Raw genomic sequence first — 17,235 nt, forward strand, 5'->3', positions numbered from 1 at the left:
TGCTTATTTTATCATCTCATATTGCAAGAGTAATGATGCGGGAGAAATATTTTGGGGATATGAGGCAACGCTCCTCAATCTCCTCATTTAATGGAGACAAAAGATGACGTCGTTGAATAAAATCCTGAATTGTAGGTTAATACTGAAGTCATCAACATTATGGAGAAATATTGATGGAATTATTTGGTAAACCAAAAATGTTAATGAAAACAGAGTGTTTTATAATTTAGATTCTTCGAAGTAGGCACATTTTGCCCAGATAACAGCTTTGCCGCTTCTTGGTATTTTCTCAGTCAGCTTTATGATGTGGATGTTGCTTTATGACCGGGAATGACGTTCTTTTCACAGCTGTGCATTATCAAGAGTTACCGTAATAGCTTGAATTTCTTGAACCCTTATTGTGTTCCAGACCGTTTGTGAGCCACATGAGGTTAAGCGGTTCAGATAATTGTTGGATGGATGGAAGATTTTGAAGGAGTTTCCAAAACTTTTGACTGGTGCTGCGCACGCACAGAACAAAAATGCAACCACAACACTTTTGTTTTTGCTCCCATTTTTCATGAGCTGGACTCAAATATCTAAACCTTATTTTACATACCCAAAAGTCAATTTCCCTCAAATATTGTTCACAAATCCGTCAAAATCTATGTTAGGGAGAATTTCTCCTTAGTCAAGATAATCCATTCCACCGCACAGGTGTGGCATCTCAAGATGCTAATGTGACATTATTGCCTTAGGCTGGTGACGACGACAACAGGCCACTCTGAAATGTGCAGTTTTATCACACAACACAACGCCAAGGATGTTGCAAGTTTTGATGGAGCATGCAATTGGCATGCTGACTTCAAGAACGTCTACCAGAGCTGTGGCCCGTGAATTGAATGTTCTTTTCTCTACAATAACCATTCTCCAAAGGCGTTTCAGTTTGGCAGTACATCCTCAAAATCGCACACCATGTGTAACCACACCAGCCCATGACCTTCACATCCAGTATGTTCACCTCCAAGATTATTTGTGATCAGCCACCCGGACAGCAGCTGCTGCAACAATCGGTTTGCAAAACCATAAGAATTTTTGCAGAAAACGTCTCAGGGAAGCTCATCTGCATGCTCATCGCCATCATCAGGATCTCAACCTGACCGCAGTTCGCTGTTGTAAACGACTTGAGTGGGCCATTGCTCGCATTCTATGGCATCTGGCACATTGGAGAGATAAATATCGGTTTTCACTGTTCAGGGCTAACGGGAGACAGCGTGTCGGTCATCAGCAGTTTGCTGATGTCATCGTTGTGGATCGAGTGGCCCATGGTGGCGGTGGGGTTATGGTATGTTATGGGCAACGAACACAGGTGCATTTTGTTGATGGCCTTTTGAATGCACACCGATACAGTGACGAGATCCTGAGGCCCATTGTTGTGCCTTTTATCCGCGACCATCACCTCACTATTGCAGCATGATAAGGCACAGCCCCATGTTGCAAGGATCTTTACATGATTCCCGGAAGCTGAAAACATCCCAGTCCTTGCATGTGGCCAGGATACTCACCAGACATGTCACCCATTGAGTACGTTTGGGCTGCTCTGGATCGGCGTATACGACAGCGTGCTCCATATCAAGCAACGTCGCACGGCCATTGAAGAGGAGTGGACCAACATTTCATAGGCCGCAATCAACAATCATGCTGTCTATTCAACTTTTTGATATGACACACCAGTGAGGTGAGATGGATTATCTTGACAAAGCAGAATTGCTGACCAACACAGATTTAGATGGATTTGTGAACAGTATTTGATATATGATAGTACATTCAACTATACATGCATGGTGTTGATGTTGTGAAAATGAAGACCCGCTTTAGTAATATTTTACTATTTGTTTCTTTCATTCTCTAATCCTCTTTTTTGGGATGTTAAAAAGGTTGACAATATAAGCCACGACTTCAGTCTACACCTTTTGGTCTCTGGTCTATATATGATTTGACCAAATAAACTACATTTAAATAAATAAATACTAATACACTTGCGTAAATCCACTATTCTCTTCCTGATCTCTTGGCCAAGATTCCCATGATGTTCCACAAATACGTAGTGATAGCGTTTCAGGTGTGCCTCAACGACATCCGTAGGTGTCACTAATTAAGTGAAATGTTGTCAATAAACTTATCAGAAGCTTCCTAAAACATGACATCACCATCTGGGTTTTCCAAGTCATCGTAATCATACTGTATGCAAACGTCTGACCACAGCTGAGCATTTCACAAAAAATTAAGCGTCTGTTATTCGTCATCCGTCTGCAGCGTACGTCGTTCGCCTTTTTTTCAGGGGGGCGGGCAAAAAAATGTACCCGCCTATAGACCGGTCCGCCTCTGCTTTTAAATGGGCTTCCATCAGCGATTCCGACCGCAAGAACGGATTAAATATATGGGCTTCCGACTATGCGTAGTCCATCTATTTGAATTTTTTTTCCTGTCATTCGTCAACCATCAGCAAAATGGGCATCTTGTCATAGGCGGATAGACGGACCGGTCTGTCACATAGACGGAATGCCCAGCTCTGCTTCCGACTTTGAATGAACTAATGGAAAAAATGTCTTAATAACATCCTTCTCTCATTAATCTGACATTCAACAAATATAAATGATCTTGGTAATCCTAAAACGGCCTAAAACGAGAAAAGTCTAGTATGATTTCATGTTAGAAAGGGGGGCACATAAAGCGTGTATCTTTTCATATCATGCATGTGTGGTAAATTTCTGGTTCTGTCTATTTTGGGATCAAATTACCCATTGAAATGTAAATTACAGCCAGTTCCCCATCTCCTTTCCAAACAATTTACTCCACGTAACATCTTTTGGACTAACACATTCAAACTAAGGCGGAAGACAAGAAGGCAACGATCATCATTCAAGGCATTTGCCCTGTTTTCTCAACTGCTCTGCCTGTGTTATCAGTTTGAGCTATTTCCACCCCCAAGTATGAGTGACTCCATTTTTAAAAAGGTCTATTCCCCTCCTGCTATCACATACATACACCCCCTGGTAGTGGAATCAGGTTCCTACGGGCAGTAGCTTCAATTTATTGTACCGAATTGTAGAGCGCGGTAGCCGCACCTATACATTTCCATCCATCTAGGTTTTCTAGACACAAAACTCAGTCACCCACAAGACTGAGCCAGTCTGACTGACATATATTAAAAAAATATTCATACAATGATGGGCAATGTAGAGTCTTCAATGAATGTAGAACTTTTGGTTTGGTTTTGACTGCATACAGAAAATGCCACAGAGAAAGGAGACAAGAGTAGAACCACCAATCTTTTTGTTGCGAGGCCACAGTGTTAAGCACTCGATAACTGCGCTTTTGTAACAATTTCCTTTTTCACAGCTGAAAAGGAAGGCAGTTCAAAGGCAGCTTTATAGATGCATTGCACAGTAAAACAAAATGCAACAAGAGTTGAGTCACCTTATTACCTCAGACAGGTTTTCCGGAAGAAAGATGATACAAAGAGTACTTTACTGATTTCCAAGAAGCCAATACTGGGTACAAAGGCACACTCTAAAAAGAGTTGAGTCAAAAATAACTATTTTGGGGTTACATTTGACCCAACTGTTGTGTTAAAAAAGGACCGACCCAAGTTTGAGCCAAACAATCGGGTTATTCAGTTTTGACCCAGTTTTGTCTGGTGATGACCGCAAGGAAGCAAGCCTTGGTTTAAAGAACTGAAATAAATTGTTTACCATTTTACAAATTCATCCATCTCATGCACTGATTTGCATTTCCTGGCTGACAGCCAATCAGAGTGATTGTCACTGACACCACTTTGCAGACTGCCGTTGGTGTCTTATTTATTCAATCCATAGCTAAAAAGCACCGTGACACAAAATATATGAATTTGCCACAATTCTAATCACTACTTTTTAATTTAGATTTGTTCTCACTCCCACCATAAATGTGCTGAACAAAATTCAAAACATGTATGCATTCTACTGTATGAAACCATGACTGAGGACCGCACAACAAACAATGGCCTTGCTGCCATGTTAACAACTCAAATTTGGCTGACTATGTTGTGGCCATGTCACATGTGTGAGGGCTGATTAGTGGGTCATACTAAAATCCATATTTGCCCTTGCTTAATTGAGCCCTTTTTTTTGCCCACTGTCCCCTACTGTTATTGTTGCTGAAATGATGTCAACATCAAGAGTGATGTGCCTCAAGATAAATCCAGTTTTTTAACTTTCACTTGTTATACATTTTTGGGGAGGGGGCAGTATCCATAGCATTATAAATAAAATGAATAAATAAATGAATAAAATAGTGGAAGAACCCAATTATTTGCATTGTTTAGACTCAATTTCTTGTGTTCATTTAACCCTTAATTTTGGGTCAAAACGGAAGAACCCAATTTGTTGTGTTCATTTAACCCTAAAAAGTTGGGTCAAAACAAAATAACCCAATGTTTTGGTTCAAATTGACCAAAGTCTGGGTCGGTCTTTTTTGAACACAAAATTTAACCCAAAAATAATTATTTTGACCCAAATGTTTTTAGAGCGTAGCAACTTGTGATGTTTGCGGTTACTAAATTGTTCTGAAAGTAGTGCTCAACAGCCACTTCATTAGGAACACCTACACAACATCATTATATCCAATGGAAGGGCTGCTTCAACATTTACAAAGATAATGATGCACAGTTTGTTAATTTGGTTGCAGTCTTTAATTGTGTATGATGACACTACATCACATTGAAATGTCTTTCTATTTTTAGTATTAACTACATGAGTTGGGCAAATGATTGTGGTTTACAATTGTTCTTGTCTTTCGCCTTGCTCTCAACAACAGACCAAATTCTTGGAAAAAAGAATCCATGATCAAAAGGAATCAGTCCACATGAGTGGAGACTAAAGCCACCAGGGTGACGCTGTACACCCTCGTTTCATCACCTTTTAATGTGAGAGGCACACACATCTGCACCACTTCATTGGGCTGAAACACAAATTATTTATATCATTACTACACCATTTCACTAACTCTGCAGTAAATATCTGGAATTGTATTCATTTGCAACATCGCTTACAGTTGCATGACAACATATGTTGCTTTTTAAAACATGTATGTTTTTCTTGGCTCACACGCCCGCCCCCACTTTTGACTTGAATTGCGTAACGCAGAAGCAAAAAGTGAAATCCTCCTCACCTTGTGTCCACTCTGTGGGGTCCATGTGATCTTGATGGTGCGTGTGTTGCCTGCGTCTACGCTGCCTTTGCTGGGATCCACATTGAAGCCCTTCTGCTGCAGAGCTGCCATGTTGTCCCAGTTAAAGTCACTCCCCTGAATGGGTCGGCGCAAACAAGCCAGGTCAGGATACAATCAATGCATGGCTTATATTACATACAGCTATTGATCTTTTAAAAAGCCTTACAGGTACATATGCCCTAAATGCTGCTCAGTAGAACAATTACAACAGTCATGAAACTGTAAAGACCCTTTAAAACATGACTGTGTTCTTGACTTAAAAGTTTCATATCTGCCTCAGCACCTTCTTACTGGCTCGTATGCAGCCTACTTGCAGCTCTCTGACTGCAGGCCTGATGGTCCCCATGCTGTAGCTGGCTCGCAGGGTGACCAGCACAGGGATTTCCATGTCGTCTGACTGTCCTGGTGGGAAGAGCATAAAATGTTAACTTCTTCCCTGACCCCCCCCAGCCCCGAGTTTCCTAGTGACAAGCGAAGAAACCACTTCAAAGAAACTAACTGCTGCCACCACACACATAGACTGTAGAACATGCACATACAGATGAGAGGTATTAATCATCATAAACAAAGTCTTTGTCTGCTTTATGAGGCTTGCTGTACAATGTATTACAACATCATTATACTGATATTCAAAGTGTAGCATTGATCAGTCCCATACCATTAATCATCGAGGGCACGGGTGTCAAAACTCAATCCCTGGAAATCAGATCTGAGCACCGCATCATTTTATGCTGCCCGCTAAAGAAAATTATGTGCATCGATTTCATGTTTCTTGCTAAAATACCTAAATTACCAAATTGTCTTCACTTTTAAAACCATTTGAAATATTGCAAGCATTTTTACCCTCTTAAAAGAAATGTAAGAATACTTCACCAGATTTCACTGGCCTCCATTTTCAAAACGGGGTTATTCATCTATTTGACGAACAGGATAAGCGGTGTTAAAAATGGATGTTGAATACGTAATATGAGATGATCATACCTTTATTTTGATTTCATACGTTTATTTGGATTCACAATCATAACGGCCCTCTGAAGGGAACCCAAACTACCTTACTGACAGCTGAACGTTGCCATTACATATTAATTGGTGAAAAAAGGGATCTTCACCTGTGAGGAGCATTTCCAAATGCTGATGGAACTTGGAGTTGAAGCGCAGATCATAAACCATGCAGTCATCGTAGTAATGGGCCATGAGTTATATATACTGTAATTATAGATTTTTTTTGTATACGATGCACCACACGTGCACCGCATTGCTTGGCAAGCTGGACAACACTCAATTTGCACCATCTCCTAAGTGTTCGGTTATGAGCACGATATTCGGATTCAATTGCAAAAATGCAAAAACACGCTCCTTCTAAGCGGCCTGTAGATGAGCCGCGCACACGTCACTACCCAAGATCAGTCTAACTTCCGGATCCATTTTGCAAGTTAATTTCACATTTAAAGGGTGACATATTGGAGCTCTATGGATTTCACGTCCCTTGAAAACTTCACGATCCAGAAGTTAGGGCCACCCTTAAACTTCACCGAATCACGTCTCGTTGCGCACATACATTACTATTTCCAGGTTAGACATGGTGGGTGTGTCAGATGTCTGAACGGGAGAATCGCGGCACCTTTGTGCACAATCCTTCTACGTGTGAGTTTTTTCAATAAAATATTCATTTTTTATATCACTATTCGAAAAGGCTATAGCTTGAAAATACATGGTTAGATATAAAGGCATGCTGTAAAAGTTGCTTGGTGCAATTTTGCTACTTTGCTGCTAACGGGGTTTTAACCGCAAATGGACGAATATGCCCCCTAATGTATATTATGACTAGAAGCTGAGTAAAGCAGAGATCAAGGCAGAAGATTATGTACCTGTGAGCTGAGTTGGGCTGGTTATTAGTGGAGGAAGAAGGGATTCAATTGGAACTGTCAGTGGATCTCCTCCAAACAGATACATATTGTGTGAAGACGCTGCACCTCTCAGATCCAGGACACACAATTTACTCTAGCACACAAAAAACATAACCATGCTTGGATTGATTTATTTGATGCGAGCAGGAATGCCAAAATGTAAGGGTTCTCAAACAGGGGCATTGAAGACCCCCAGGGATCCAAGAGCCGTAGCTTTGGGGTCCAGTAAATTATTTATATCATTTTTAAAATAGTGCATAAATATGCGACTAGCATGTCAATTAAAAAAACATACTAGACCAATTACGTAAATCTATCAGTCCTGCATTAGTCACTTTACTCATGAATCAATTGGCACACAGAATTTCTAGCTGCCAACAATGGATGAAGATTTAAACGTATAGTGGACGCTCTGTCATGTTTGGTTTGTTTTGGTTTTGGGTTTCTTTAGTTTCATGTTTTGCTCAGTGTTCTGTGTCTGTCTCGTCGTGATTGTGTCCACCTGTGTGCCTTCCACTCCCTCAAAGGGCTTCACATGCCCATAGCTGACAGCATATAAACGGCATCCTCTCTCTCTCTATATATATATATACATATATATTATACAAAGTTGATTAAAATAATGTGAAAGTTAAAGTGCTGCAAGATGACTTCGGTGAATTGGTTGCACGTTATTTTTTTCTCTTCAAATTGGCCAAGTGGCCTTTACCTTATTGACAAGCTCAATGGTGAGTTGATCAGAATAGTTGACAGAGGGGTGATCGGGGTGAAATGTGACGACAACATCCTGACTTTGTCTTGCGGCAATGCTTCCCTCCACAGGCAGAACACTGAACACACTAAGGCCATTGTAGTTCTGGGTCCCTGCACATCACACAACAACGTGTGTTTACATGCTTGAGTCTTGACACAGTACTGACTGCTATTTGAAACGGTTCACAATTCCCTCCACCTTTAAGCGTCTATCTCATTCAATGGTGAAAGCTTGCGAATGTAGCAAATCTGGGGTTTATAAAAGGTTGCAAACATGTTCGCGAACAGTTTTACTTGTCCGTTGTTTCACCAGGTGGATAAATCCATGAGATTCTTGGACATATTGAATTTGCCAGCATCTCGTGCTGTATTTAATGAGGGTAGGTGGTTCCGCACAGGGATCTGTCCATGTGAAAGGTGAGTGCGCCACATTCAAACAGAATGAAATGAGACACTTTGCTTGGCGGTGAATCGAGTCAGCAGTGTTTACCCCCACAATGGCGTAAACTGCCTTTTTTAAATGTGCCATCGTGCACATGTTTGTGAAATGATCAATATGAAGTCTAACCAGCCTCTGCGCAGATTTAAGACACCCCTTGAGTCAGACTTGCACTTGTCATGAAAATACAGCTATGATTGATAAGAGGGCGTGCACACTTGTGCAGCCGGGTTATCGCGATTGTTTATTTGTGTTTCCCTTTTGATTCAAATGATTCATTTTCAAGTTGTACAAGTTATAGGTCACATTAACGGTGAAAGACGTTTAAAAATGGTTTAGCTTGGTCTCATTTTTGTTATATCGCACAAACGTGGCATTTGAACAGGGGTGCGTCGATGTTTGCATTTCTACATTCTACCTACTTACCGGTAGTGTACTTCCCACCCCATTCACTTACTTACCCACCACAGGCTGGATCTTGGAGTCCGTGTAACCACCCAAGAGCAGGGCCACCCTCTCATCAGCACCCTGAGTCTTGGAGGGTGAGAGGCTGTACAACATCGCCTTGAAACCCACTGCCACAGCTGAGCTGTTCTGGAGCTATAAGCAACGACAAACACACAAACTTACAGTTATGGCATTCGATCATCTAGATGGTGCAAGGCAACCAACTTATCCAAATAATCAATATTTGGTTAGACATTACTGGCAAGACCATGAAGAGAGTGGATGGGGCTGTAACTGTAGATCCTACAAGTTAAAACCTGATTATTCATGACTCCTATGGAAAAGAATGACTTCAAACATTTATGAGTATGTATTTAAGAAAAAACATAATCATTATTAGACAGGGATTTGACATGTTTCTTCTCGTATTAAGTGAAGCACATTATCGCAATTTAATGGGAAAACCATTGAAAGATTAGTTTGTCCTGATGCAAATATGCTGTCTTACCTTCAGGACATGTGAGGTGCTCTCCTTTTCCAGCACATAACCAAAGTCCAGCAGACCTCCAGAGTGGGAGGAGGTGATGGCAGGTACCACTCCCTCCCCACGCAGAGTCACAGCCAGGGTCATCTTCTGACAACGCACCTCCAATGTCTCACAGTACTAATGATGAGGGCACCCGATTAGATTTTGCTCAAAATATAAGTCACTTCGTACAGTGACAACTGTGCTTGACTCATATGCCAATAAGTGAATGACTCAGCAATGAGCAATTGTAATTGAAATATAGCACCTTTTTTTCCAGTGTAGGACAATAGGCCAACACGAGGGTGTGTTGATCTCCGGGTCCTATGCCTCTGAGAGAGTTAAGAAGTGAAAAGGGTCCATATATATCCAGCAATGATGACCTCAACTTGAAAAGAAGCACAACATAGTGGTGACATGTTAGTATTTGATTTGAATCCCAACAGCAGGAGGAATTTAAGATGGAATATATTACTGGAAAATATGCATATTTAGCCACTAGACAGTACTACAAATCTTACAAAAACGGAACATAAACATTATACACTGAAATATACAGTAAACACAAAATACACTCTGTTAAATGTATTTTGTGGATTTTTTTTTTTTAATCTATGTTGTCTGGAATGTTGAATGTACATACGTAATACTTCTACTACTATTACGACTACTAATAATCATATAAATTCCATATGTCATCATTTATTTGTGTGAAATAATACCTCTAAAGATTCCTCCGAAATGTTCTTGACAGAAAACTTTTTCGTCACTCGTTCTCCTAAGAATCAGAGGAGCCGAAAAGCATGGAGAAAATTCAAAGCACAGCTGAACACAGTATGTTTGGAGTGACGCGTGGGACTGTACTGTACTGTACTCACCTACTGCCACTTGCTGGAAATCCAAGGCATAATTTCTAATATTGCTGGATACCACTACTAGAGGAGGCTGTACAGCAGGACATTGCAGCTTCAAGTAGACTGTATTGAGAGGACTGCGGACATATTAGATGGGAGATATGAAGTGATTGTGCCGAGCATTAAACCTGTACACCCCAAATATCTTTCCTACATTTCATTCAAATGTATGCCTATGGACAATTTAGACCCCAAATGTCTTTCCTACATTTCATTCACATTTAGTCTTCAATTCGTTAAATAGAGATGATTTTGGCAGTAGGAGGAAGCCGGTACCCAGGGAAATTCCACACACGCAAGGTGGCAACAAGCAAACTTCACACAGGAGTAGGCCGAAGCTGGAAACCTAGAACTGTGAGGCAGACGCGCTAACCACTAGACCACAGATTAAAATCAGAATAACAAAAACGCTAAAGGGGGTTCTCTAGATCAGGGATCTAATTTTTGGGTGGCTTCAGCAACCCCTTGCAAGTAGTACATTTTTCCAAGGACCCCCTCATAATCGTAACACCAATTAACACTTGAATGCCATGGGAATTACTTCTTTTCTGAATGTTTCCATCTAAATAATCATGACTCGTTTAATATAAAGAACTTATCCTAATTCAATTGAATCAAATGTATTATTCATCCATCGTCACTAGCTGACTTGCACTGTAGTTTACAAAAGCAGTCAGTGCTTTGCTATGTTCACAAGCAGTCGCCACTCAGGGATACAAGGGCTTTGGTGACTTGGTCGCTACTATTCAGTGACTTTTCCGACCTCTCTTGCTTGAAGGGACCTACGGACCCCGGTTTGGGAACCACTGCTCTAGACAGTCCTAGATTTGAGGTCTTTCTGTCTAACAGACTACATGAAATATATCCCACAATGACGAAAACTACTGGTAGTAAACCTCATACTGTAGTTGCAAGCATGGACACAAATGACCAAAGCCCCTTGCCAACAAATGATACATTTTAACAATGCTGAAAATGTGTATTTTTTTTCCTTTTTCCAATCAACCGTATTGATGATCAATAACTTACACGGCGCATAATAACAAAGCAACCACAAAGCTTAAGACATGTTCTTATATTGCCTGCCAACAGACATTAATACAACAATTATTAATTCCACCCCAAAAAAAAACGTGGTGACCATGTTGTGTGTCTTTTAGGTGTATTCAAAGGGTGAGTAGTTTTACTTTATTTTTGTTTTATTACACAGTGAAGACTTAATTAACCTTAGAGTTTTTTTTTTTTTTTTTTTTTACCTCCACGTAGGTTGGGCTTGCCTGTCTTCCTTGGGAGGGTCACCATCTGACACAAAACAAGGGATGGTGTACTCACTGTAGCGTGAGGTGAAGGAGTGCAACAGAGACGCCCTCGCCTCCTCAAACCTCTGACCTCTAGGAATAAAACACAGCACAATATATTTGAAATAAAACAACCAAGATGAGAGTGACTTATAATGGGGCTACCATTAATGAATTACAGCCAACTTCGATGCTCAAATTGCAGGGACTCAAAATTAATTTGACAAAGGGATCAAATTGTAGATTTAACCACAGTTTCAAATGTGAGGATGAAATTCTTTTGAGTGCCTGTTAGGAGGTGTTTTGCAAGACTTTCACTGCAAACACTTCCCTTCCTGCTTGCTTGTGAGTCTTGCTGCCTCCAGTTTTGTCTTCAGTAAGTGAACAGCATGAATTACAAGGCACAAAAGCACTTGTAACATCAAACAACAGACATTTAAAAAACAAAAATCACAGTTTTAGAAGCACTTGGACAGAAAACACAAACGATGGGAAGATAATTGGAGAACGGAAGGAATGTATCATGTTCCAAAGCATACCACATCAGTCAAATTTGAGGGACAGCATGTGTTGGTGTGGCCCTGAGTATGGGTATGACTGATAATAGAACAAACTTGCTATTGCTTATTGATGTAATTGTTGACAGAAGTTAACAAGATGAATTGTGAGGTGAAATGGGCAACACACAAATGATGGGATAGTTCTTGTCTAAACGCACATGTTACACAGTTGAAAAAGTTATCGGTAATTGGCATGAACACTAAAACAAATCAATTTAAACTGCAAGACAGGACTGAAACTACAGTGACGTCTTGAGTGTTGATAAAAAAAAACCCGCAAATACATGTATGGTTTTTACTCAACATGCAGTGTTTGGACACACTCTTACCCTGCATCGATGTTGTCAGGAGGTGGTGTCTCTATTGGGGTTGCAGTTTTGGAGGAAAAATCTGACAGTTTGCTACTCTTGGTCAGTTTCTTCCCTTTGCTGGGCTCTGCCTCCCTTTTTGCCTTTTGTACATACATACAACAACATAAGTAAGTACATGAAAGTGACTAATTTCAGTGAGGTCTGAGTTGAAGATAAAAGAGTGAAATTGCACCTCCTCTTCAACGAGTTTTTTACTGTCCTCCTCATTGGTCTGCTTGTCTTTGCGAAGGAGACGCAGGGCCTCTTCCTTAATATCCCGGTCTTCAAGTTTGGGATTGAATGTGACCAGGACCAAGCACCTCTGGAGTGCAACAAGGATGAAGACAAACAGTGGTTAATATTGTTGAATTATTTAAAAAAAAAAAAAAAAAGAATTGCTGACGGTGGTGAGTAAGTCGTTTTAAGCTACATTAAAAAAATGATCTCTTCTAAATAGGAAATGAATAAGATCTATGTGAATTACTACTTACCCAACTGTCCAACAACCTTACTGAGTGACAATATCTTTAACCAAAATCAACTAACAGTGAAATAATACAAAACTAAAACCTAAATACCATACATCCATATATTTTGAACATCCATTTTCTGCAGTGCGTGTTTTCATTAGTGTCATGGGTGGGCTGAAGCCTACCCCAGCTGACTTTGGCCATAAGGCTTGGTACACGCTGGACTAGCTCCCAGCAAATTGCAGGGCACATATACCTGTAGATAAGCAAACACCCACTCACACATTCACACCTATGGGCAATTTAGATATTGCAGGCATGTTTTTGGAATGTGGGAGAAAGCCAGAGGACCCGCAGAGAACCCTTACAAATACAAGGAGAACATGCAGACTCTACAGGAGGTCTTGAGTTGAGAATCAAAACCCGAACCTCAGAACTGTGAGGCATGTTAAGTTACACTACCGGTATTTTGAAAAAGATGTTGACTTCTGTCAAATTTCCAGTAGAGGGAGTCCTAACACCGTAGTAGAGTCACAGCCAGTGCGCCAACAGTAGATTAGTGTTATACAGTACTGTACTAATTTGAGCATGAGCTGAAAGATCATTTAGCTATTTTGATATAATCTAATATAAATAATATTGGATTCAATATTATATTTGCTTGCTATTGTAAAAAAAAAAACAAAAACATGAGACCAAATGGGGGTGCAACAATAACATATGAAAGGAGTGTATTCAGGTGGCCTTGACTACACGCACACACACACACACGCACACACACATACATAAAACACTAAAAATATTTTGCCACAAAATCAACTCAAAACACTGCATTCTTTACTCTTTGCTGGACTCAGTTCGACGTCGGAAATATATATTAAAAGCACTTTCAGGAGGATCTTGCATTGCTTTGAATTCTTTGAAACTGCAAAAATACAGGATGCAAAAATCAAAAGTATAAACAGTCTGAGTAATGCCATCTGACTACATTTAAATCCCCCAACTGCCCATTACATGTCAGCCTGAACTTGGAAGATGTACTCCTTTCACCTTCCCAGGCAGCAGGCGTCCTGCAGCAGGAGTGATGCTGATGCTGGAATCTTGAGGTGGGGTGAAGGAAAAGAGTCTGGCCCCAGCAGAGGGTCGTTGTTTGGACTGGTTTCGTACAGTTTGGTTATAGGTGAGGTAAAGGAGAGCAGTGGAGTGGTCGCCAACTGCTGTGGGCCCAAACTGTACCAAGGAATGGGAGAGTGCCAACGTAGGGCAGACACCCATCGCACGGCAAGCCAGGGGAAAAACTCTGTGAAGACAAATTTGAATGGATAAAATTAATTCGGCCTCTCAGTGGCTACAAAAGAGGTTCTAGATGTTCACCTGTTAATTCCTGATTTGCAGCTGAGATCGAATCGGTACTCTTTGGCTTTGTTAGCGCTGAAAATGACATCAATCTCCAGTGTTTCTTGAGGGAGAAGAGTGCCGAAGCCATCATTAGGTTGGACGTCGACAAACTGTGGCGTGAGCAAAACATACAGTATCAATAATTGCGTAAAATTTACGATAAGCAAAGAAAAAAATTGTATTTCTAACTATTAGTGCTGCTATGCATCTGTATTCAGAGCTATTGTGTTTTATGAAAGCTCCTCTCCTCATATCAACATAGCTTGTTGTCACCATTTAAGTAGAATTTTGGCATGAGCACAAGAGTAGTGACTAGTAAGTAGGTGAGTTTTCAGCAACGATAGCTGATAGGCCAAAAATGTGCAAATAGCTGAATTTGCAAGTAGAATATCGTGATTATACAGGGGAACAATTTTCAGAACAATTAAGTAAAATTGGATAATTTTCCACAGCACATAATCAATCACTCTCATGGCACATGTGCCGTAACACACTGGTTAGACATCACTCCTCTCACCTCTGGAAGGCCAACAAAACCAAACTCTTGAGGTAGTAGTGACATGTTGGTCAGGCGTACACTGCTTTTGACTGACTGGTATATAGAACAATAGCCAAAGTCCACCTCGCTCTGGCCAAACCTCAAGTCGGACGAAGTCACAATTGCTTGGACTGTGTAAACGACAGGCTGGACCTGGAAACATCAACATTGTTTAAAACCGTTTTGCTGTTTTTATAATTCAGCTGTAATCAGCAACATGCAGTATAGAACATATTTTACACCTTAACAGGCTTGATTTGGTTCCTATATTTTTAGTTTATTTGCACATACCTATTTACTGGGTCTTTTTTTTTTCTTTCCCTTTCTCAACTGCAGAGCTCTAGGCCTCTATTAGAGTATAGTATTAATTGGAGGGGACAGTTTATATTATATACATATATATATATATATATATATATATATTATATTAGTAATTGTATGAGAAATAATTTTGAATTGAATTTATTTCAAACATAAATAGTCATCCAAAAATAGAACAAAAGTCCACAAATGAATACCTTACATATATATATTACCCCCCCCCCCCAAAAAAAAACAAAACACATGTACTGCTAGTCGAAAAAGGAGTAGGAAAGAAGTCAAGCTTATTTAAATCCTACCCCTAGCTTCACATTACCACACTGTAAAAACATGGAATGCATGGAATGATACATACTTGAAATACATCACGTACTATTTGAACAAATATGTATTATTCTACATGGTGGTACTGGTCTCTGTCACTCAGTGAAGGCTAGATATCCGCTATTTCTATTATTTTTCTGGAAACTACTCGGTTGTACCAATGATCCTCCACCACTCCAGTGTTAACAAATTTCCCGCTCAGATCATTAAAATGATCTTTCTTTTGCTTTTGCCTTTTGCTGCATATAGGAGCGTGTTCTATTTAAACTTCAGGCTACATGTGCTCCACAAGTAGCGTGTGCTCTGGTAACGATGCCTGGGCGGCGCCCACTTGAAGGTTTTTATTCATTAGAAGTGGATGTCGCCTATTTAAGTGGAGCAAAGCAGTAATGCTCATGTTGTCATTATCGTGTCCCTAAAGCCTTGGCATATAAATCATATCATACCAATCCCAATTTCCAAATTATTCTGCAAATATCAGATCTGAAATGCTCGAGGCTATACTGGTTCTTGACCTTACAACAATGTATGTGCGCTTGCTTGTGTGTGCGCACGCTTTAATGCCAGGAGCTCAGGGCTTATAGGCAACACATTTGGTACTCCACAGGAACATCCTGCCTCTGACTTTGGTCTCCTTGGCAGGGCTTTGCCTCCCCTCCTCGCCTGTGCAGGGACATGCAATAAGGCCGGAGAGGGAGGAAGGGTAAGGTGACAATTTGGCTAGAAGAAAATCACGACTGGCATCAGTGTTACCCAATGTTTAAGCAGCTTCTCTGTATTTTAGAATCCGAGCTTCAATTGAGATTTTTCCTTAGACAATGCTGAGCAGCCTTTATGCTTGGCTTGTTAACACCCACGGAGCAACTGGGCCCTGGGGATATGAGATAATTTTAGCTAACGAGCTAAATAGGTTACAACTGCCAGTGGCTCAGCTTTTGTTCGGGGTAAGGACGGCACGGATGTTTCCACAATCACATGGATATTTAATATGGACAGTGCATAATACAGCATTTGCATAATACAAACCTGCCCTGCAACCTGCACTGTCATCGGAACTTCCAGGACGCTGGTAGCACTGTCAAAATACTTGTTAGCATCTTGGGGTAAGGTGTTCCTGAGAAGACAAGAAGAGAGTAAACACACGGTTCAAAATAAAAATTCACTCGTCATCACAAGACATCACACAAGTCTAAGCATATCTTGCGATACTTCAGCTCAGTGAGCATCAAAAGGATTTAAATGGACTCAAGAGTGTTTTGCTACGGCAAGGAGCAAACCACCAGGCAATTTGGAAAAATGAGCTGCATTTAGTCTTTATGTGAAGCAACCCCCCCCCCCCCACTAGGCATAATCCGAATTCAGACTGTGTACACGTTTCTTAGAATGAGTAGGTTAAAGGTTTACAATTGGCTGAGTCACATTTGATAAAAAGTTTCTACTCTCCTGCACGTCCTTAAACAGAACACTTGTTTGGACTTTTATTATCTGCTGGATAACATCTTTTTATGATCGTTAAAGAATGTTAAAATGGATTTTACCATTGCCTCTTACAATCATTGGATATTTCAAGACGCCGGGACAGTTTGACATTGATATGCATTATTTACATAATTTCCTATGCGATTTTTTTTTTTAAAGTAAAGCCAGGGGAGCCATTTGTGGCAAAACACTTTTTGGTTTCCCACCAGCATATTGTACAAATAACAGAAAACATGAAGTACATTAGGACATTGCAAAAAT

General features: G+C 40.4%; 1 protein-coding gene across 2 annotated transcripts in view; it reads right to left on the minus strand.

The window, feature by feature from the left end:
* Positions 1–3,298: 3,298 nt before the first annotated feature.
* Positions 3,299–17,235, minus strand: part of cfap74 (cilia and flagella associated protein 74) — a 49,839-nt gene continuing 35,902 nt past the window's right edge. For both annotated transcript variants that reach the window (XM_086049277.1, XM_086049286.1), the window contains exons 24-40: positions 16,522–16,609; positions 14,830–15,003; positions 14,289–14,422; positions 13,965–14,214; positions 12,638–12,766; positions 12,424–12,545; positions 11,493–11,627; positions 10,201–10,313; positions 10,045–10,100; positions 9,591–9,710; positions 9,305–9,460; positions 8,811–8,949; positions 7,867–8,021; positions 7,119–7,251; positions 5,534–5,652; positions 5,191–5,325; positions 3,299–4,980 (exon numbers count right to left, since the gene is read on the minus strand). In XM_086049277.1, coding sequence (XP_085905403.1) covers positions 4,876–4,980; positions 5,191–5,325; positions 5,534–5,652; positions 7,119–7,251; positions 7,867–8,021; positions 8,811–8,949; positions 9,305–9,460; positions 9,591–9,710; positions 10,045–10,100; positions 10,201–10,313; positions 11,493–11,627; positions 12,424–12,545; positions 12,638–12,766; positions 13,965–14,214; positions 14,289–14,422; positions 14,830–15,003; positions 16,522–16,609 — 2,263 coding nt within the window. In that variant the 3' untranslated portion in view covers positions 3,299–4,875. The remainder of the gene's footprint in view (positions 4,981–5,190; positions 5,326–5,533; positions 5,653–7,118; positions 7,252–7,866; positions 8,022–8,810; positions 8,950–9,304; positions 9,461–9,590; positions 9,711–10,044; positions 10,101–10,200; positions 10,314–11,492; positions 11,628–12,423; positions 12,546–12,637; positions 12,767–13,964; positions 14,215–14,288; positions 14,423–14,829; positions 15,004–16,521; positions 16,610–17,235) is intronic.

The sequence above is a fragment of the Filicampus tigris genome, chromosome 1 (genome assembly GCF_054856515.1).
Source record: "Filicampus tigris isolate MCC_2025a chromosome 1, RoL_Ftig_1.0, whole genome shotgun sequence".
Taxonomy (NCBI): domain Eukaryota; kingdom Metazoa; phylum Chordata; class Actinopteri; order Syngnathiformes; family Syngnathidae; genus Filicampus; species Filicampus tigris.